The sequence below is a fragment of the Nothoprocta perdicaria genome, unplaced genomic scaffold (assembly GCF_003342845.1).
Source record: "Nothoprocta perdicaria isolate Ctin4 unplaced genomic scaffold, notPer1 scaffold_126, whole genome shotgun sequence".
NCBI lineage: Eukaryota > Metazoa > Chordata > Aves > Tinamiformes > Tinamidae > Nothoprocta > Nothoprocta perdicaria.
Window position 1 is genome coordinate 1,431,627 of NW_020454383.1, and position 23,566 is coordinate 1,455,192.

The 23,566-nt window shown below is 42.4% G+C and overlaps 1 protein-coding gene across 1 annotated transcript; it reads left to right on the forward strand.

Annotated features, from left to right (window-relative positions):
• Positions 1–6,682: 6,682 nt before the first annotated feature.
• On the forward strand, positions 6,683–10,792 carry LOC112942353 (zinc finger protein 436-like). The gene is given in 2 exon segments (XM_026033258.1): positions 6,683–7,547; positions 7,550–10,792. Coding segments are annotated over 2 exon segments (1,065 nt in total). The 3' UTR covers positions 7,750–10,792.
• The last annotated feature ends 12,774 nt before the right edge of the window (positions 10,793–23,566 follow it).

Consider the following 23,566-nt stretch of genomic DNA (forward strand, 5'->3'; position numbering starts at 1 on the left):
ATATTGCTGCAAGGTCTCTCCTCACCTTTCCTCTCCTCCATTTATAACTAGCAGCTTTGTCGTCTTTTCAAGTTCTTCTCTTCTTCTTTCTGAAGGGTTTACAGAACACTTATTCACAGAGAAATAAAGCAGACATTGGGAAACACAGATCACAAATCCTTTGTTTATGGAGTCTAAATTATAAAGCAGAGACAAAACTGAGCTGCAATTCAAAGTATCTTCTCCGATGAAAAGCTAGTTTGCTTTTCCATCACACCAGCACTACAGAGCTATGAGCAGATGACAGATGTACCAATGATGAACTAGGCAAGACATGGGACACTAACAAATGTTCAGTTTAAGTTCTGTCACTTCTTTCCTAAAATGCAGAGCAGGTTTTGGCCAAAGTAATTCATTTTCACTTATAAAATCAGTAGTTCAGTCTAATTTTAGCTGTAATGTATAAATGAAACAGCAGATGGGGAACTACTACTGTGAAAAATTTTTACTGTAGTAGCTTCTGAGTGACCCTTTGCAGGACAGAAACATGATTATGCTTCTAGTCTTGTAAAAAACAAATTAAATGATGTTTAAAAAAATTGCAGTCTAGAGAAGCATTAATACTAACCCTCAAATGGAGAACTATTCTCATATACCATGAAATTTTGCATGATTTATTGTGTTGTTTTGCCATTTTCTAATTGAATACAGCTTAAATTTCAGCTTTTCAATATCATCCAGGACAAAAAAGCCTCAGCTCATTCCCAAGGAAACTAAGAAATTATACAAAGTATGACTGTAAACAGGATGGCTATTTGAATGACTACTTTAGAACATTTTAATAAATGTAAAGTACAAGTAATTAGAAAAGCACCAAAGGAGTTTAAGATTATGATTAAAGCATGATTCATGGCATTTACTTCATGCATTTTTGTTTTGGTAGTATATTGTACCTGTATTTTAGAGTTTAGTAGGCTCCCTGATTTTGAGAGATTTCTTGCTTTGCAAGGAAGAATAATTAAGTGAATTCCTCAAATGCAAATTTGATTCTTGGCGATTGCAGACCATGCTTACGGGATCAGAGGGGAGCACAGCCTCAGAAATAGACTTCAAAAGTCATGATGAATTACAACATAATATAAATGCCTTTAGTGATCTTGTCCCATGAAAAGGGACAAGAAGGCTCACAGAAGTATAAACAGCATAAAACAAACAAAGAAAAATTATATTCACCCAGTATTTGTTACTCAGTTACTATTACAATAACAAGTTAGCTATTGGATTTGCACAGAGAACTAATACAAAAAAGCCCCTTGGCCTGTATTAAGCAAGGAATCAAACTATCTTAGTCATCCATCCTGGCATCCCAAAATACCCAGTGGAATTTAATCGGCTGGTATCTCACAAAAATCTATTGACATATTCATAAATAAATGATATCAGAACCTTGCACACTTGCATAAACACTAGCAGGAGGAAGAAGACATATCCAGGAAACAGTAATAGGTGAGAACACAGAACAGCAGTTATTTGTTCTACCTTCTAGAAACTTCAAGGAGTGAAGCCTAGAGATTCTGTGGCAATCAATCAGAAGAGTTCCCAGCACTAATGGGCAGATGCCTCATTGTATGAGCAACCTGTTACCCACCAGAAACTTTGGGACAGCCCATGTGTGGACCTTGTGCATACTACAAGAGATAAAAGAATTAATTTGCCACAGATTCTATAAATTTAGTTAAGTATAATCAAATAATTAAGTATAAATCAAAGAAGAAGAATAATCAAGTAACATATTGCATTAAATCAAGTAAGTAAACAAAGTAACAGAAAACTTCCTCAATTAATCTAATCATTCAATTTTGATTTTCCAAAAATTTAACAAGAAGCATTAACAACAAATAACACTTAGGGACTACTTGTATTGAAAAACAGAGATTTACTGATTTACACAGAAAGAAGCTGCTTCAAAAGCATGAAGAAGTAACTTTCAGAAAACGGCATTTTTAACCCATGTGGGAAACATTTCAGTTAAAAAGACTGATTTAGTAGCTTCCAAATCTGCCACCTCCTGGTCAATCTACAAAACAATGTTTCTCCTGAGAGCAGTAAGACATCACACACAGTCTTGCAAGCATTTTCCAAAGGATGACAAAAAAAAGTGATGGGAGAATTCTGCAATGTTCCATCTGAAAAGCATATGGAAAAGGCACAAACTGACGCCAGTATTCATCTCCACAGAGGAGAAAAATGGTTTGGGATGCTTCTTAAAGTTTCTGGAGTGCCAGGTTCACTTTCCCAGACGAACAGTGATATTTCATATGAAAGTCTGCCATTTATTGACTTGATGCAGCAGGATCTTAGGCTCTGTTCCCTAGCCAGACAGATGTAAAAACAAACAAACAAACAAACAAAAATTTCCTTACCTCCCAGGTGTGAATATAACTCATGAAGGAAATGCTCTAGCAATACAGTAGAGGGAAACGGATATAAGAGTACCAGAGAGGCATTAACAGTTTCCTAGCACAGACATGCGGTACAGGATGGCAGAAATCCTAGTTTTCTTCCTGTCTTTTTAATTTACACATACATGAAAGTACCAGGTCCATATTCCATGAATTGGAGCAAACAGAAGAGCTTTGACTATTGAAAGTTTACCCTCAAGAGATTATTGTCTGCGAGTTCAAAAATTAACTCTGTCACATGTCTGCAGCCTGATTATAAGAGACATCTACACATCTGACAGTTATTGCCACATCCTCATAGACAGGACTTCCAGATACATCTGCCCATAAAGGTATCAACTAAACTCTTTTTAAACTGAACCCAGGCGAAAGAAAGACTCAGGCATCAAGATTTTAGCTGGTTAGAATATTACTGTTTTGTAGACACCAGACTTCAAATAGCATATGCAGCTTGTATAATTATTCCCTTTTCATTCCATCTTATGATAAGAAGTGCTCCTGCTCCTCTGTGCAAGAAGCAAATTATGAGTCCAGCACGTGATTCTGTTTAAAGAGGAGTAGTCACTAATCCCAGCAGATTTAAGGGCTAATACGCTTTAGCAGATAGAGGTTTCTCACCTAGGGTGACTTCTGAAGCAAAGGACCAGAAAACACTATGCACAGATGAGCAGCGTGTGTATTTAAACATGAAATAGCTGCATCACTAAACATCCAGCCCAGTATTATCAGCTGAGCAGCACAGGGCAAGAGGTGTCTATAAAACCAGTACTAAACTAAAAGTATTTGCAGAACAGAACAGAAAGTAGCTCATATATCTGTACAGATAGGGCTAATTCTATAGTAAAAGGGATACTGAAAGAGCCTCAGCCTCCATCTCATCTCACTTAAAAGACTCACAGGAGACAAGATATATAGGACAACAGGGAGCACCAACAGGGCATCTTCTGATTGATTCATGAGATTGGTAGCAGAAGGAAACTTGCTGTTGACAGCAGTAAAGATAAGAAAGAGGAGACTAGTGTGAAGATCAATATTCTTCAAAGACTGCGAGCACAGGCAGAGAGCGCTACAGCAGAATGTAACTGATGGCGACATTCCCATGATGTATACAAGAACTACAGCAAATAACCAGACTTGTAAAATGACACTATATATATATATTTTTTTTTTTTCAGATACAGTAATATGTGTAGAATTTTGAAGGCACGTAAAAGTTGCTAGAAGGAAGAGGCTGGAAAAGAACAGTGTGGAAGAAAGAGCAGACAAGCCAAGTTGTTTAATAAAAGCAGTTGACCATGATTCTGAATTTTTAGCTGGAAGTATTTTGAAGTAAATCACTTTTTAAAATTTTCACTGTTATACTTTTTTCTTTTTAAAAATTAAATCTATTAAATATGAAAATATTTCAATACATTTTAAAGTCCAAGCTGACAGGAACCTATAAAAGTATTATTTAAATTACATTACAAATATATTGAAGCACTGCATATCTTTTGCCAAAGTTTTAAAGAAAATCAACCACAAATTAAGATGATATGAAGCCCAGAAATCTTAGTTTACTCTCCCAGTATGAATAAACATTAAATGTCAGATCTATGACAATTATCAGCTCTTTCTTTTTGAGGCTTTGTTCATTCAATTCGTCAATTTTAAAAATAAGGTGCTTCTTAAAATATAGTCAGCTTATTTCAGTAATAAGAAAAATTTGTAATTCTATATTTTGTGTTATAAATAATTCTAAATTATTGTATGATTCAATAATTACAAATATTGAATTGTGATTCCTAATTATTGTATTATAAAATTTTAATTCAAAAAAATCTTGACATGTCTAAAATTGACAAAAAAAATAAAGTGTATTGCAACCTTTTATAAAATAATTAAATTCAGTATTTATGTGTCACAAAATATTCATGATGATGCTTATAATTTCTTGTGCATACATATACTGTATTTTCCTCACCATAAAGAAAATCTATTAGATTTTGTGTAAAGATTACTCATAGTTAAAAACTCCATAATCACCACCAAACAATGAAAATCAACCTTTCCTTTGGAGGGCAGGGAAGTGGAAATAATCCTACAGAGTAGGATTATTATTACCTACTTAATTCAAATTTGCTCACTTGGTGACTTAAACCATGATTAAAATCCCTATTAAAAATTATTTTGATAAGATTTAAATTACTGTAAATTATTCACATAAAACCAAGCTGCTCCTACTCTCTAGCCTTTTATTGCTGTTATTCCGATGACCATTGTCTTTAGGAGAGTTATGTTTCAAAGCTTTTAGCAACGATTCCCTGGCCATCTTCCCAGTTTTACTTAAGTAAACTTCAGACTTCATTTCCATATCCTGCAGCCACGCCACTTCACACACATGGAAGTACTTTGGGGCAACAAAATCATTTCTGAATAGGTCATCTTCCTTTTTGATACTCATCTCCTTTTTGCCTTCACTCTTTGTAATGCTGTTACATTAACATGTAAAATGCAGTTAATCTTCCTCAGGTGATATCTCCACAGCTGCCTGACAATTTGATCACAGGTATCAACTTCCCTATCAGTGATTATTGACATCCCAAGTACCTGATCTCCAGCTTGTGGGGAACAGAATGCAATAGCTACTACATGGTTCCAGCTTATCACTTGCTATTTAAAATTTATTCTTCAAGATTTTAAGCTCCTCTCCCTCTCAACTGCTATAAATTTAGCAAAGGCTTTCTCCTCATCACACTGACTATATTGGATTGTTAAGCACTTCATTGATTCTTCCTCTTGTTTTGCATCCTACCCGTGAATAGATTTTCTTATTTATCTACATATTTTAATTTCTGTCTTCTAATGACTAATTCTTCTGGTCAATGGTTCTTACCTCAATGAAGCAACATTTGGGTATAACATCTGCATAACCATTACTTGGCAGAGCTGTTTAAAAGCGACTGGAAATAGAACTGAAACAATTTGTGGAGAAGGGAGACAACAGAACCAATTTCCCTCCATTTTTTTCTTTTTTTTTTTCCAAATTTCCCATGTGATCTGATTATTAAGCAGCAAAGCTGAAAACTGCCACTTTTCTTCATCTTTCTAAGCATTTATAAAAGGCAATCTGAGGCTACAGGGTGACCCGCGGACAGATGATGATCACATCACGTTGGCCTCCTCATTCGGGACTCCACAGCTCCCAGCTCCAGCTGCCTGCGGCTCCGTCTCCCCTCTGCTCCCCCAGCGCTTTTCAGGTTGCTGTCAGGCAAAATGATGGATACCTGTTTCCAGCAGAAAGAAAAGGTCGAGGGAATGTGGCAGTAATAACCAAACCTGTGAAACTCTGGCTCTGTGTCATGGTGCCCAGCTGAGGACAGATGCTGCATGTGCAGCTATGTGGGCTGCACACACAGATGAGCTGTGTGGGGACACAGCTGCGTGCTCCGCATGCTGCCCAGGTGTGTGCCCCACACGTCGCCCAGGTGTGTGCCCCACATGCTGCCCAGGTGTGTGCCCTATGCGCCGCCCAGGTGCGTGCCCCATATGCTGCACAGCTGTGTGCCCCACGCGCTGCCCCAGCCTTGCTCAGCGGGCACCCGACCCAGCCCGGCCAGCCCTGCCCGTCACCAGCGCGTCCCGAGCCCGGCCAGGGCACGAGAGGCGGGAAGCGGTTGCATGAAACGACGAGAAACCCGAGGGCAGGACAGCAACCCCGGTGCCCGCGCCGCGCCGCTGCTGTCGCCACCAGAGAGGGCACCCGCTGCAGCCTCAGTCCGGCCCCGCCGCGACCCTCGGGGCAGGAGCCAGGCGGCGGCGGGGAGAGGCGGGAGAACCGCGCCGACGGCCGGGCCCGCAAGGGTTACAGCGCGGCGGGCGGGCAGGAAGTGCTCGCCGGGGCGCGGGGATGCGCGAGGCGCCGCCGCGGCCCGCGCTGCCCGCCCCTAGGGCAGGGCGGCCCGGCCGGCAGGGCGGGCCGAGGCGGCCGCCGCCGGGCCAGGTGAGCGCCCCGGGGCGCGGGGGTCGCGGGCGGCCGGGCTCCGCCGCCCGACCTCCCTGTGAGTCTTTCCCCAGCGCGGCGATGCCGGCCGGGGGTGAGCGGGAGCAGAGGGGCGGCGTCATGGCGGAGGCGCGCGGGTGCGGGGGCCGCCGGCCGCGGGCGCTCGGCATCCCCGGCAGCCGCGGCCGGGGGTCGCGGTGGGCGCGAGCGGGGCCGCGCGTGTCGCCACTTGCCCCCTCTGCCCGCAGGTGATGGCAGCATGAGCGAGCATGAGGAGCGCAGGCGGCAGCCAGGAGCAGCGGCCGCGGCCCGCGGGGCCCTCTCGGGCTTCTTTGTGAGGGAGGCGCTGCTGGCCCGCTGCAGCCCCCCGGGAATCGCCCGCCCGCGCCCCGACCGCCTCCCGGAGGAGACGAGGCCGGAGAAGGCTCCTCGCTGCGGCTTCCGGAAGAGGAAGGACACGGTGGTCCACCAGAGAGCATTCATGGGAGAGAGGCCGTACATCTGCATCGAGTGCGGGCAAAGCTTCAACCGCAGCTCGGACCTCATCCGGCACCAGCGCATCCACACGGGCGAGAAGCCCTACGTGTGCGCCGACTGCGGCAAGAGCTTCAGCCGCCGCTCGCACCTCGTCCAGCACCAGCGCGTCCACACGGGCGAGCGGCCCTACCAGTGCAAGGACTGCGGGAAGAGCTTCAGCCAGAGCACACACCTGGTGCAGCACCAGCGCAACCACACTGGCGAGAGGCCCTATGTGTGCGCCAAGTGCGGGAGGAACTTCTACCAGAACTCGGGCCTGCTCCGCCACGCCAACTTCCACACGGGCGAGAAGCCCTACAAGTGCCCCCAGTGTGGCAAGCGCTTCAGCGACAGCTCCAACCTCATTGCCCACCAGCGTCTGCACACTGGGGAGAAGCCCTACAAGTGTGCTGACTGCAACAAATGCTTCAGCGAGAGCTCCAAGCTGGTCATCCACCGGCGCATCCACACTGGCGAGAAGCCTTACTTGTGCCCTGACTGCGGGAAGAGTTTCAGCCAGCGCTCACACCTCGTCCAGCACCGCCGCACTCACACTGGCGAGAAGCCCTACAAATGTGTGGAGTGTGGGACCTGCTTCAGTGACAACTCTACCCTCATCCGTCACCGTCGCACCCACACTGGGGAGAAACCTTTCAAGTGTTCCCAGTGTGGGAAGAGCTTCAGTCGCAACTCCTATTTAGTCTCACACCAGCGAGTACATGTGTGGTAGGCAATAGCATAGTTGTGGGCTGTGGATCTTCTGGGATGCGGATCCCGATCCAGGCCTGTTCAAAATGGGAGCAGCAGTAGAGGTGAGGCCACATCTGTACCAAGGGTACCAGGCCCAGTGCCCCTAGTTTCGTCCAGGCAGTGAGCCAGAACAAGAGCGCTGGTCTATGTTGCCACTTTCAGCCACCTCCTTCTCTCAGTGCACTTCAGGCTTAGGCAGAAGATGGGCAGTCGTTCTGGATTCCAGGGTCCTGCCATGCTTTTTTCCCCAAGTACTGTGCTTGCATTTTTTTCTGCCACATGATCAAAGTGCAGGCATTCCCCTCCACCTTCCCGTGACAGGTGCTTGGAGAAAATGTGCAACATGAGAAGCTGCTTGCACGTGCCCATTCGGTGACCAAACAGCAAATGTCAGGCGAGATGCCTGGTTCTTGGTTATGTGTGGCCATGTCAAGGGAAAAAGGATGGTCCTTGAATGTTTCCTTAAGGAGCACACCTAGCTGAAGCGCCGTGGCCTGTATAATACTGCACAGGTTTATGGAAGCTCACCACAGCCGTCTTGTGATCCAGCTGTGGGGGCCAGGATGGCCAAAGCTAAATAAGCCCTGCATCATGCACACACAGTGCGTGGGGCAGCTTGGAGCACAGGCAAAGGTCTCCTGAGTCTGCTTGCAAAAGGGAAGTGCAGACGCAACCTGAGGGAAGGAAGGAATGCATTCGAAAGGCTGCTGCAAATGCTGCTGGGGTAGTAGGAACAGCATGGGGACAGAGCTTATTATGGAAACAGTGTGATGGGGACAAAGCTTATTATGGAAATCTTGAAACTGGTGGGTAACTGATACAGGCAACTGTCTAACCTGGAGGTTAAAAATAGAAAAGAAGAATTACACTTGCTGCTGCTAAGGCCGTGGTACACAACTTGGGGGGTACAGTTTGCTTGCAAGTTTGTGCTGGTGTGGCCTTCTCGTTCTGCGGAGTTGAGATTCATACGTATGGCCCAAGTTGCCTGGTCCAACCTCCGTTGTAAAATGGGACAGAGCAAGAGCATATGGAGGATGACTTGATTCCGTACCAGTATTCCCTACATCCTGTTTTGATCAGTGTATATGTGTGCGTGTGTAAATAACATCTATATGTTTGTATTCACATATGTATGGACTTGCTTTTATAGAAGTGTATCTGCACACTCACACACCTTGGAAGTGGTCAAGAGGGCCAGTTGTATGACACTATACCATATCAGTACTGCTGAAGGCATTAAACATACTGTGTATAGCAGCACTTCTCAGTAAGAAGCTGCAAGAGATATGTTTGTATCAAAATATTTAAAAATTCATATCGGGATATTCAGTTTTGTTCTGATTCCTTTGTGTATATGATCTGGAGTTGTTCTTATAAATGTGTACCCACACAACGTTGTGGCACCTCTGGTAGTAAGGAATGACTTCTAAACGGCACTCAGAGCTCTCCACCTCAGTTTACATACATGCATATAAACTGCAGTTGAAGGATATATCCCACTCATTCAGGTTTTAATGAGAAGGAATTTCAATGCAACACTTTAATTTTTTTTTGACTATTTTACTGGTATTTATTTTAGTGATGATACCTGACTAGTGTGCTTGTCCAATATTGTTGGAGCTTAAGAAAGATTTCTAGTTTTGTCATATATTTCACTGGTCCTGCAGCTGGCTTCATGGCTTCAGCAGTCTTCAGAACAGAGCAATACAAAATGAAGCCCCCATACTGGGACTAGAGTGAGGAAAAGTCTAAGGAAATGAAGATGCAAAGGAGATCCAGAGATTTGAGCAACTGCTGGCAGGGATGCTTGTAAATGGCCTGTTCTGTAGCTAGTTCTGCACAACTCATTACACTCCAAGGGACTGGTTTCCTTTCTGCAAGTTGTTTCTTGACACTCAACTGCTGATAAAAATACTTTCATATTAAAAATAAATTAATATTAAAAATAAATCTTTAGGGGGAGCATGTTTGCAGCTCCTAAAGGAACAAGGCACCTTTGTGTGCAGCTGCTCAGGGAAATAGAAGGAGTTTTCTGAAATGGGGTGGAATTTGTACAGGAATCAAAGCCTTCCTTTGGAAATGGCATTCTTCATTTTACTTTTTTTTTTGTTTGCTGTCCTCCCTACTCCTACCCCCCATTCCTCCCTAAGGGATGGCCTTAAAATGTTCTCCTCCTGGTTTCTAACTTTCTTCTGGAAAGTGCTTTGGAAATGTGTCTAATGGTCATCTAGAGGTCCAGCTGCAGAACTGAACCTCTTGTATAGTCCTGACCCATTCCAGTTTAAGTTTCCTGAAGGAAATCTAGAGCACTACAAATGTCTGTTTGGCTAGAAAGGATTGTTGGCCCGAGAAAGTCATCCAGTGAACGCATCTTTTCTTTGGGGAGTACAAATGACATATGAATTACATATGCCCTCAATTACATGTGAAACACTGTAGCAGATAAAGGGAATCACATCTGGGTCTGCACATGAGCTCACAAGGGAAATCCTCACATCAAGATTTTTGTTTGAGAATCAAACTACCTTTGAATACTTGATAACAGTCTTCAGAGCATCTCTTTTCCTTCAGTGTGCTTTGGCAAGTGCTGTATGCTCTAAAGAGTGCTCTATAGATTAGAACTATCGATGTGAGTTTATTTCTAAGTTCTCTATGAACCTATGTAAAACTGTATGCCCAATCAAGGTGGCCTTAGGCTTCACAGCACATTGCCAATGCAGTAGTCTTAGCTAGGATTTGACTGCACTGTCTCTGGATTTCCTTTTCACAGCCAGTGTTAGTTTTCCCTCTTCACTGTCACTTGACTGAAAACATTCACTTCCCCCAGACACTTCTCTTTTCCCTGTTTGTGACCATCTAGCTTTCTTTGCTGTTGCAAAAGGTATGTAAGGTATATTCCCTTCCTTCCAAGAATTTAATCACTTTGTAGGTAGCACAAACTCCCAAGCCAAATCAAGAAGATTGAGACATGGGCATGTACAAGAGGTCAAGAACCGCAAGGTTGGCTTCTACAGCAGCTTGCACCTCTACTGGTTGTTTTTCACCTCAGGACTGTAGTGAGAGACTACTGGAGAGGGGAAAAAAAAAAAAAAAAAAAAAAAAAGGTAATAATTGCTTCATTTTGGCAGTGTCCCTTGCTCACTCCATCTTAGACCCTTGGTACCCAGACTCTCCTGCCAGTTGAGGGAATTCTGCAATTTCCTGCTGTGCTGCTGGTGCTTAGATACTACAGTGATACTATGGCACTTTACAAATATCTAAGAGAAAAGGGCAAATGCGTGAATGATGTCTCTGAAATAAATTTTTTTTCATCCCAGTGTTCTTTGTTATTCCACCTTTTTTCTTTTCTCTCTTTTTATTTCCCAGAACGACCTGAATATCCCAGTGTTTTTGCTCCTGACAGGGCCAGACCTGGAAATACATATGTCATCCTTCATGGAAGGATGACTATTACTTAGCACAATTGATGTATAATACAAATGGGAATCCAGAGGTGAGGGCTTTTCTTAGAATTTCCCTTTGATTTCATTTGCTGTATTTGCATAAATCTGAAAAGCTGGAGGATGGTGTGTATTGCTGACCCTGCCTGCACAAGAAAGAAAGGCAGAGGCTCGTCCTGCAGTAAAGCTGCTATTAGATGAACTTGGTTCTAGCAGATCTCAGCTACTCTGAGATTGCCTTACCAGTTCTGTCAGCTGCGTTGTATGGGATCCGGGTTTGCAGTGCCTTGCTAGCAAGATTTATGTAATGGAGATTGCTGAAATGCAACTTCTCTTACATTCCACCTTACTTCATTGCTCATGACTGGAGAAAGAAATTCCTCTTCAAGAGTTGTGTTTTCTGTGCTTACTACGTTAAAAGATATATTTAATAAAAATGCCCTAAAGTAAGCTTTTCAGATATATCAAGCAAACAAAACTGTCTGTGCAAGCACACTAGACTATTCAGTATTCCCCTGATCCTTTTCCTCCCTAAATACACTGGCCTGAAAGCAGGAACCCCTATCTCCAGAGAAAGAAAAGTTAGAGAAGGGCAGAAATAGATCTCAATGGGGCTTTTTGCTTATTCTCTCCTGTGCTAAATTCTGAAGAGACTAGGACAGTTTAAAGCACCAGTTGCAACTCCTGTAGCTAGCCCAGGCAGGATTCTTTTAGATGTGGAGACATCTAAAAGAATCTGTATCTTTACCTACAGTCTTGATTTCCAAAATTCAAGTTTTCTGCTAGGTGAAGCCTCTGTTCAGACCAATGATGCTCTAATCTTGGCCAATAAAAGCTGCTTTTTCAGCTACAGGTCTTATGGCAACAGCACAAGCAGAGCAGAAAACCTGAATTTGTAAGGTCACTCAAGTGAGTGTAAAACTCACCTGAGAAAGGAACCGTTTTAACATGTTATGTTACCTATTTTTACTATGCATTGCCATAGATTCATTAGCATGAGCTGCAGTCACTGAAGTGTAGGTGAGTCCTTGTGAATTTCTATGTTTTTGTCTTTCAATAATCTGAACATTGTACATAATGTAAGTCGGCTGATCCACCTCTCAGGCGATCCTGATGAACTGTAGCAACTGTCTATTTTCTTCCCACAGACCAGACTTGTTTAGGACACTTGTGCGTGTAAATAGATGTGAGAACCAGGGACCAAAAGAGAATTTTCAGAAGAAAAAAATCACTCTTCATGAGATTTCCTATAGAGGAATCAAAAACCTGACAAAAATTCAAAAGGAATGGTTTATGTGACATATTTTCCACTGGAATGAATAATAAAGCAAAAGTGAAGCATTTCACTTCAAGAGAAATGCCGCACTTCATATCTTACAGCTGACTAATTTTTGCAGTCACTTTTTCTGTTATGCTATGTTAGCTGTGTACTAATTAACATTGCTCTCTAATTAACAGACTTATCATAGAATCATAGAACTCAGAATCATAGAAATAAAGAACAGGGCCTGTTCTTTAGCCCTCCTAAGCACTATGTTTTCTCTAGCAGGATCAGATAGTCCTATACTTGCTCCAAAGTGTCAACAGAAGATCCCTTCCTGTAGCTGCAGATAACTGACTGACGAAGGGAGGTGTTTGGGGGACATGTTGGGATGGACGGGACAGCATAATTAGATCACAGTAACCCTTCAAGGTAGATGAAAGTACCAATAAGTTACAGGAAACCATACCAACATCCCACATCCTCGTGGATTAAAAAAGTGCGAAGATGTGCAGACACCTTGTTCTCTTCCATTCAGCACTCTGAGAAAAGCAGAGCTCAACAGTGCCTGTAGAGCCAAGTGGAAAAGTGATTCAAATTGACTTTACCACCCACAGCCATACTTGCAACCTTCTCTCTGGCTTGTCTGCATAGTCCTAGGGAATTGGCTGAAGCATAACACAGAATCACAGAATGGTTGAGGTTGGACAGCTGATCCAACTAGATAATCTAGTCCAACCTCCCTGCTCAAGCAGGGACATCTACAGCACATGGCACAGGGTGGCATCCAGACGGGTTTTGAAGATCTCCAGAGAAGAAGACACGACAACCTCTCTTCCATTTCTCTGTTACCCTCACAGTAAATAACTTCCTCCTCATATGGAGATTAAACTTACTATGTTTTGATTTGTACCCATTACCCCTTGTCCTGTCACTGGCCACCACTGAGAAGAGTTCGGCCCCATCCTCTTTACATTCTCCCCTCAGGTATTTGTGCATGTTGGTAAGATCTCCTCTCAATCTTCTTTTCCCCAGGCCCAGCTCACTTAGTCTTTCCTCATAAGAGAGATGCTCCATTCCCTTAATCATCTTTGTCACTCTCCGCTGGACCCTCTCTAGAAGCTCCACGTCCCTCTTACACTGGGGAGCCCAGAACTGCACAAAATACTCCAGGTGCGGCTGAAGTGAGGGGCAGGATCCCTCCCTCGACCTGCTGGCAACACTCCTCCTGATGCAGGCCAGGATCCCACCTGCCTTCTTAGCCACAAGGGCACGTGACACGGGGTCATGGTTAACTTGTCACCTATTTTGAGCAGGTTACTGTGAGCTCCTTCAGGTTTGGCTCAGGGCAGTCACATCTCACAGGCACTTTATCACTGCTTTCATCTGGGTAATATGTGGTGTAGCTTCTACTGTTAATGTAACTACGGCCTTCAACTGCACATTCCATCTCAGAGCAGACATAGCTATTAGTGTGTGGGATTAGAGTGTACATCTTGCCTGTGGAGAGGTAACCTGAGCGGATGCTGAAACTTGTCAGGCTGTGAAGTTCTTGCACTAACCCTTCACTGTTACCAGTGCTCAGGCCAAACAGCTCCTGGTAGGGCTCTTCTTGGGGAGGGAGAAGTCACAAGTAGTAGCGCATAAAAATGAAATGGCTGATATTTATAAATACTCTTTCCAGGAGGCACAAATCAAAGAGCAAAGTCAGAAGAAAACAAGATTTGGCTAGGAAAGAATGAGAGGATGTCATCTTTATTATTAAAGATTATTATTACAGTTATTTTCATTATTTTCATTATAGATATTTCATTATTTTTATAGATATTTCATTATTTTTATTATAGAAATTTCATTATTTTTATTATAGATATTTTCATTACATCCTCCCAAGATATGAGCAGACAAAAATCACATCACTGCTGCTGTCATCCTGTAGTGCTGTGTGGATGCACTGCAATGATGGTACTGATTTTCCAGAGCTGAGAAGAAGAGCTAAGACTTTTAGAACACATCCACAAATTGATACCTCACCCCTGTAACACTAAGCTGTTCCATTCATGCCTATGAAGAATACCTATCTATTCTCTTGCTTGGTGTCCCTGTATCTGCAGTATCCTTTCACACAAAAAAGTACAATTAGAAATTATGGTAATTCTCCCCATCCTATAGAATAAGCAACATAAATCAGCTGATCAGTTCATAGTATACTGCCATTTTTTTTTTTTTCAAATCCACTGTGTGAAAGACACTATATTCTGGGTCTGTGTACAGTAAGATTTGCTGTCCTGGCACATAGGAAATCAGGTGAAGGATTCCTGACTCCTTCTTCACTGGACTCCTTGAACTGGCTGCAAAATTCATATTTCTTATAAAACATGTCTCTCAGGCTATGCATGCAAGACTTCCTGAGGCTGCTAGCAGCTCTGGCTGACTTGTGACAGCGGATTACTTCAGATAGCTGAAGCTTGCCATCCCCAGCCACCCGCTAGGTTATTTATAACTTGGATTGCTTCCCTGAGCCAGTGCTCAGCACAGTCCCACAAACAGGACTGCTGGCACAAGTGAAGGAAAATGGTGTACTGCAGTGGGGGGAGGGTGTTAGCAAACAGCCAAAGAGCACAACAATGCCTTAATATTGCCACCATGCCATCCATATCATGAAACCACTACATCAGGGGAGCAGAAATGATCCAAGAGAAAGCAGAGCCAAGGCATTAAACAGAACTCAACATACGAGAAATACTTCCAAAAGAGAAGGACCAGTTCATAAACCTTTTATTTTTCAAGTGTACATTATGCAGCTGGAGTTAGTGATCAGCTCTTGTTAAGCAGCTTGGAGGAGCAGATGCCGGGTCTGAACTCCCTTGCTCATCCCATTGAGTCTGTGGTTGCACATGTACTTCTTTCAAAAGCAGTACCAATTTGCACGTCCCTCATCTCCTCCCTCCTGGCCACTTATGCACTGCTAGTTGGCCCAATGTGGCTGTTTGCTCAGCTCCATTATGAAGCAGCCTGGGGACTTTCAGTGGCTGAAGAGCAACCGCTCCCATCCTACTTTGTGCTATTTATAGCTGTATCATTTCCTGATCCAATTCACTGTATGGTCATACAAACAGCTGGGTCAGCATGACAGAGAGAAAAAGTTAGAGGGGAGGGGAGCAGAGGCTTAAACTAGCTTAATCACTGCTTCCAAACGGCACGCTGTAGTCACGAGCTATCACTTTACATGCCCAGCATCATTTTTTTAAACATCTCCAGAGCCTCCTCTCTTTCACCTTATGTAAAAAAAAATGGCCTAGAGAACTTGACAGGGCTGTGCCACAAAGAGGAAATAGCATTGTGTCTATTTTGGGCTGCAAATTTCTCAGTGAATCAAGGGAAGCTGAATGCAAGGAGCCTAACTGAGCCTGCTGCTATGAATAGCAGCTGGAGGTCCTTACAGCTTGCCTACATGCTTACATTTTTGATAGCCTGCAGGCTTTAATGTCATATCCCATAGAGATCAAAATTTGCCATCTTAGTAGTTTGCCTGGTCCCCTGGCATGAGCAGTTCTCTACGTGTTTTCAAAATGCCTTGCAAAATGGACAGATGCTTTGAAAAATGATTAAAAAATGCCCTTGTGATGATCTGGCTTTTTATCCCAACATGCAGCTTGTTTGAGCTCCTGTGAACACATGGCACAAGCAGAGAGTCACTGGCGCTATCTCTGTATGTTGACCTGCAAAGAAATACTTTTTCCATGTGCTGCAGCTTGGAGTAACCTTGACTGCTTCAGCCCGTGTTCCAGATCTAGCACATACACTTGTGGATGGGGTAGCCAAAGAAAAGTCCTGGGCAGAGATGGTTTGGATTAGTGTTTGTGTACTGCTGCCCCAACTAGAAAGCTTGTTTTCTTGTTGCTGTATGTTTGATATAATATGGGTACATTTTGTTTCTACTTTTCCCCTTCTCTGAGCCTTTTCTTGCTGGGATGCTCTCTTCTACTTCCTTTCTACTCTTCCCCGTCACACGCTTTAGCAGACAGAGCTTGAAAGGGGTGGGCAATGGGAGCCAAGTTCCTCCCATGGTTATGGAGACTTTCGTATTGGATAAAAGTGCTACTGGTGAAGGATAAAGACGGTTCAATTGAAAATATGCCAATATGAGCATACGCAAAAGACCACACATTTCAATTCATGTTTTCTAGCAAGCTCATGCAGATGACAAAGACCACAGCAGTCTCAGACACAAGGTCTGAATAAAGAAAGAAAATGCTGTTCCATTGCAAAATGCTGCGTAAAATGAAATAAAATAATAATAAAGCAGCCTTCAGGACTTATTCAGAACTGCACTCTGTGAACAAATATGCCACTAATTTTGTACTGTAGTTACTGGTCATCAATATATTCTGTACACCGAAAGGTTCAATTACAGCTAGCCAGATCTTGGTGATATATGATATGATATATGATGGTCAAATAGCATGCCTGAACACGCATGTTGTACGCATGCTATACGCACGAATACTGGCCACTATCAAAAGACTACTCATAAGCATAAGATAGAATTTAAAGATGGAGTGGAAAGTATAATTAACAACCTAGATTCAAATTCAAAAACAACAACAACAAAAAAAATGTCAATTAGTCAATTGTAGTCAATTAAAATCACTCTCTGTACTATACAACCTGCTCCTGTAGGCTGCCTCAACAACTTCTGCTCCAGGGAGAATAGGCTGGATTGGCTGATAGATGAAACTTCTGCACCACCCAAAGGCAAAAGAAAAGGATTTCATGAGACAGTGACTGCTGTCCACATTCCATTCAAAACAGAATATAAAGCTGTTAGCTGAAGAAGAAACGCCACAGCAGTTATGGTTCAGTAAAATCCCTGACTTGCTGCCACATTCACTTATTCACTTAATTTAAGATACACTAAAAAAAAAAAAAAAAAAAAAAAAAGGAAAAAAAGGACATGCAAAAAATCATGTTTTCAGGTAGCGTCAAGATAACATTTCCTTAGGAAGATAGTAATATATAATAATAGCACATTATCTAATTAGAAATCAGGCCTCTCTCTAGCAACCATGTTCTGACAAGAGCACAGGAACGCCGCTATTTACCTGGAGACTGGCTGTTACAAGCTGTGCCTGGTCCAGGCTAGATGCAGCGGGCTAGGGTTGTGCTAAAGATCAATCACAGTTGCTGGAAGGAAGCTAGAATAAACACAAAATGGAAAATAATAGGGGAACAGGGGCTATGGATTGCTAAAAATCAGCCATTCAAAAGGGAGAGGTTCATCTAGGATGGTCACTAGCTGTTTAGGTGGTTTGTTACGGATTCAGCAGTTATAAAATGAAATTGAAAGGAAAAACATAGACATCTCTTTTTCCTGATACTGGTGTTTTTGAAAGTGCAACTCAGTGGCAGCAATGCAGTTTAAAAGCTTAGTCTTGTTTCACATAGAGTCTGTCTTTGCGAAATATCTTGCTTGCTATCTTTTCCAAAAAGCTGCTATCTTCTAGGTGGTTTTCAGTTGCAGTGCCTGTTTTCTCTGTCCCAGAGAAACTGCAGAGACCTAGCTGTGATTTTTCTTACAGGCCCTTGAGGTCAAATGACTGATTTTACACATTCATGTGAGGTCATTCAGAAATGACCTGCAGGTGAAGAATTTATTCATTCCTGGGTAGGATTTTTTTGCCTTTGGGTAGGGATATTTTATGTTGTCTAAGAAATGCACGGAGTCATTCTCCGGTTTTTCACTGGAGGTCACTAATTAGGACCTAACTCAGCCCTCACATAACAAAATTAATTTCAACTGAGTTAACGAGAATTGTACATGGAGTTTTGCCTAGAGTCTTTCAGGAACTTTGCATCTTTTTGATGAGAAGATGCTATCTGTAACACACAACTTTCCAGAATTTCTTAGCTACTCAGCTTACTGCATTATTTCCCCCCCGTGGCCTTTTCAAATACTGCACAGAAATTAGTCAAAAGCTAGAATATCATTTTTGGAGGAGATTTAGCATTCAAAAAAAATTGAAAAAAAAGAGATTGAAGATCAAAGCTTTCTTTGAAATAGCATTTCCTCTGAAATAGCTTTGGATCAATATATTTTTATTTCCTTTGCACTTTACTTCTCTACATACTTCTGTAATTTAGTAACATTTAATCATAATGAACAAAAATATAATATCATGACATTAATTTCTGAATAAAAATGGAAATGTTCAGTCTTTGCAAAATAGTTTTGAGATATTTTTCCAAAAACTACCTTTCAACAGAAACCATTCTGAATAATATCTGCCATTGAAGATCACATTACTCTTGTTACTTTCTGTAGTTTCTCTATGATCATTAGCTATGATCATTAGCATTAGTTTTATCTCAGCCTCTTTTGCTTTCTCATCATGCACAATTACCAAACATGAGTCTTAGCTTTTACAATGTCAGCAATGAAGAGAGCCCTGTAAAGTTTACAGTTCCTTACAACAATTTGCTGGTCTGTTCTTGCTCAAATGGAAAGAACATAATGGAGATCTTAAATCAAGATTTTACCAACAAGTTCACAGATTCACAGATTCACAGAATATTTAAGGTTGGAAGGGACCTCTACAGATCATCTAGTCCAACCTTCCTGCTCAAGCAGGCACACCTACAGCATGTGGCACAGGGTGGCATCCAGGCGGGTTTTGAAGACCTCCAGAGTAGGAGACTCCACAGCCTCCCTGGGCAGCCTGTTCCACTGCTCTGTCACTCTAACAGTAAAGAAGTTGCTCCTCACCTGGAGACGGAACTTCTTGTGCTTCAGCTTGTGGCCATTACCCCTCATCCTATCGCTGGCCACCAGTGAGAACAGCCTGTCCCCTTCCTCCCTGCATTCTCCCTTCCTGAACTTATACATATTAATCATATCCCCTCTGAGCCGTCTCTTCTCCAGAGAAAACAGGCCCAGCTCACTCAGCCTCTCTTCATACGAGAGATGTTCCATTCCCTTAATCATCCTGGTTGCCCTTCTCTGGACCCTCTCGAGAAGCTCCATGTCCCTCCTATACTGGGGTGCCCAGAACTGAACACAGTACTCCAGGTGCGGCCTCACCAGTGCTGAGTAGAGGGGCAGAATCACCTCCCTTGACCTGCTGGCAACACTCCTCCTGATGCAGGCCAGGATCCCATTGGCCTTCTTGGCCATGAGGGCACACTGCTCACTCATAGTTAACTTGGTGTCAACCAGGACTCCCAGGTCCCTCTCCGTGGAGGTGCTTTCCAGCAGGTCGACCCCTAATCTGTTGGTGCCTAGAAGTTGGTGCCTAGAAGTTGTGGTGCTCTTGAAATGACCAAAGTTAGCTTCCCATATCTGTTGCAGCAGATACTTCATGTCTTTTTTAGACTGGGGAAAAGGAGAAAAGTATGTTAAGAATCATTTCTAGTTTGTGCAGTGGATGTGGGTCTGTTTCAGTCTGCTCGCTACATTCATGGCTCTAGCTGCTAAGTGTAATTTCTGGAACTGGGAACAAAGCCATCACATACAGTTTTAGAGTTTGTCCCTAGAAGTCAAAAGGCTATATAAATATTGGCTTTTGTGATCTCAGTCCTGTCTCCAGGGTCACCCACAGCAAGAGTTAAAATTAAATAAATAAAAAGACAAGAAAACTGGCTAGAAAATACTACAGAATAATAAAAAAAATGAATCTAAAAGGGATCCAATGTGAACTCTTTATAATGCTATCTCCACAGCTGAAGAATTGAACTTATGTTCCTCTGTCAATACTTTCTCTACCAGGATTTCTAAGTAACTAATATTCAGTAATAAATCATGCACCAGATTTACACAAAACAATGCTACCTAAAAACAGTTAAAAAACAGGAAAAAAAGTATGTTCTTGAACACAAAGGTCCTATTTGACTGTAAAACCCACCCTTTCCTTGATAAACAAACAGCCTGTAGACTCTGTGAAAAAAAGAAAGCCTAAAAAATATTTTAAACCCTAAAATTATAAAATTTACTTCTTGGGGAGTGAAAGCCAATGTTACATAGCAATCAGATAGTGACCTCATCTAAAAAGATTTCTATCAAATCTAGACATTGGAGTTTAAATATTGAGGATTTACTTCATGCTGTAATAGTCTCAATCTCTCTAATATTTCCTGATCTGACTTTAGTTAAGCTGCGGTCAGACGGGACGACACTTAGGACCTGGAAAACTTGAAGAAAGAGTTTTTATTGCTACAGGCCCAGAGACTTCTGAATGATAGAGAACACCAACAGAGTGATCTGGAAGCATCTGCTGGCATCTGCAAGTCGAGAAAAACAATAGTTCAATGGATGCATGTGCATACCAGCCCCAGGACCAGAGAATGACTTGTCTATATAGTAGTTACCTGCATTAGATACTGTCAACTGAGAAAGAAAAAAATGTGGTGGAAGATCCCCCCTCTAAAGGTATAATCTAACCACATGTACCTAACAATCAGACTCCATCCTACCATACAGATACAAAAAGCATTGAGAAGAGACTTTTTTTTTTTCTAATTACACATATGTACATTTCTATGAATATGTATTATGATCAAATATGTACACTTGGAGACATTTTATTTGTAAATTTAAAATGTCTGTACATTTTTTTCAAACCATTACAAATAGTGGTTTTCTACATAAACAGGAAGAAATACAAGAAAAGGTGTAACTACAAGGAAGTGTTTTGCCCAAAAGAGCTACATAGCCCTAGCTGATACATATGTCATCCTGTGACCTATCTCCTGCAGAGTCATTTGAAATTTCGTAACTCTAGTTTAGATTAAATCATAGAATCATAGAATCACAGAATGCCGAAGGTTGGAAGGGACCTCAGAGGTCATCGAGTCCAACCCCCCTGCTCACGCAGGGTCACCTAGAGCACGTGGCACAGGGCTGCATCCAAGCGGGTTTTAAAGATCTCCAAAGAAGGAGACTCCACAACCTCTCTGGGCAGCCTGTTCCAGTGCTCTGTCACCCTCACAGTGAAGAAATGCTTCCTTAAGTTCCTGTGGAACTTCCGATGCTTCAGTTTGAAGCCATTTCCTCTAGTCCTATCCCTGCTCACCACTGAAAAGAGGCCGCCCCCCTCCTCCTCACTGCCTCCCTTGAGGTATTTATACACGCTGATCAGGTCCCCCCTCAGCCTCCTCTTCTCCAGGCTGAACAGGCCCAGCTCTCTCAGCCTTTGCTCATAGGGCAGATGTTCCAGGCCCCTGATCATCCTCGTAGCCCTGCGCTGGACTCTCTCCAGCAGCTCCACATCCCTCTTGTACTGGGGAGCCCAGAACTGGACGCAGTACTCCAGATGTGGCCTCACCAGGGCTGAGTAGAGGGGGATGATCACTTCCCTCGACCTGCTGGAGACGCTTTTCTTAATGCACCCCAGGATCCCGTTGGCCTTCTTGGCCACCAGGGCACACTGCTGCCTCATGGTCAACCTGTCGTCCACCATGATACCCAGGTCCCTCTCTGCGGGGCTGCTCTCCAGCAGGTAATACCAATGACCTGATTCACTCATGACGAATTTCACCATAGCTAAATGTAAAAAGCACATGTAATACCTTGACTCAGTATGCAAAACACACTTTTCCCCTATGGGCCAATGCTAGCTAAACCTTGAATCGATCTCCAACAAAGGATATGTGCCAGGATATCAGATAAACTGCCCAACTGTTTCATAACCAGGCTCCTGACAACCACTTTGCCAAAGTCTAATAGTTGAAGTAGTGAAGGATAGCAAAATCAGGATTTTTTGCTATCAGTACCTGCAAAAAGGAAAATAACTCCAATTACATGATGATTTAAAATAGCTTTTCATGTCCTCAAAAACTGAAAAGTCATTATCAATTCACCCCATTTTTCAATACAGGAACCATGAATATGCGGTGATTGAATACAAGTACTGAAGAGTCTATGGATTGTCGCACTGAGAAGCAAAGGTCTATTAACAGACTTGCAGGTACTATGCAGCAGTCTGTAGCTATCCTGGAAATACAAAATTCTGAAACTGAGAACACCTTACAACCACTTTTATAGTACTGAGATCAAAAGCAAGGAAAAAAAAATGAGAGAAACACTCTGTTATAAAAAATATTAATTCCTGGGAACCACAAATGTATCATGTAAAACATCCACTAAAAACAAACACCATTTCATGAATTACTTGCATGATGCTTAGTTTGACTATAAAAAATGCAGTTTTCCTTCATAAATGAAGTTCTGTTTGCTGGCTGTTGGGATATCTTCTAAACGTCATTCTATAACCCTTCTCATAAGTAAATTGAAGATCACATTTTATACAGACATACACTTTAAAAACAAGCTTTTATACACATAAATATAAAAAAAATTATATTTATATTTATATAAGTATCAATGACACAGCTCATTAGTAACTCCTGACAGGGCTCTAAAAGGATGGAAAGCAAATACAATAGAAATGACAAAAGTTATTGAAGAATTTCTAAACCTGGCCTAGGGCTGGGAGACAACTATTTCAACATATGAACATAAATTAGAGTTAAATTGTTTCTGACTTTACCCCTTGTACATTCATATGCACTCTCCTGCTCTCACACTTGCATGCGAGTTACATGGCCCTTCAACTCCAGGTGTTCCCTCTGCATTTTCCTAAAGGCACCTAGTCTGCTACCCAGATTTTTCAAAAAGATCTGAAAACTGGTAACAAGATCGAAATCTTGACAGCTATAGCAGGGCAGGAGCAGTAGCACAGCATTCCTACATGGAAAATATAGCTGATCTGTTGTGCATTACGGTCTCATATGAGGGTTCAGGATGGAAGGATCCAGGAGGAAAATAAATCAACACACTAAACTAGATAACTGAAAAATAATCCCCCTTAACAGAGATAGAGGTAGATATCTCTACATTATGGGACCAGTCTTGAAGCTAGGTCCTGTCTTCAAGTGTTTCTTAGTTACACTTCATGAAGGGTTAGAAATGTTACTTTACAAACTGCAGATCTGTCTAGATCAACTGATAGAATAAATAAAGGAATTCTTCTAGCATCTTCAACTTTCCGTACATAGACCATTCTCTCAAGCTCCTCAGATACAAAGACTTGAATATCACACCTATATGTACATATGCACATATATACACACATATACAAAAATCTATAATATTATAAATATATAGCTACATTATATAATA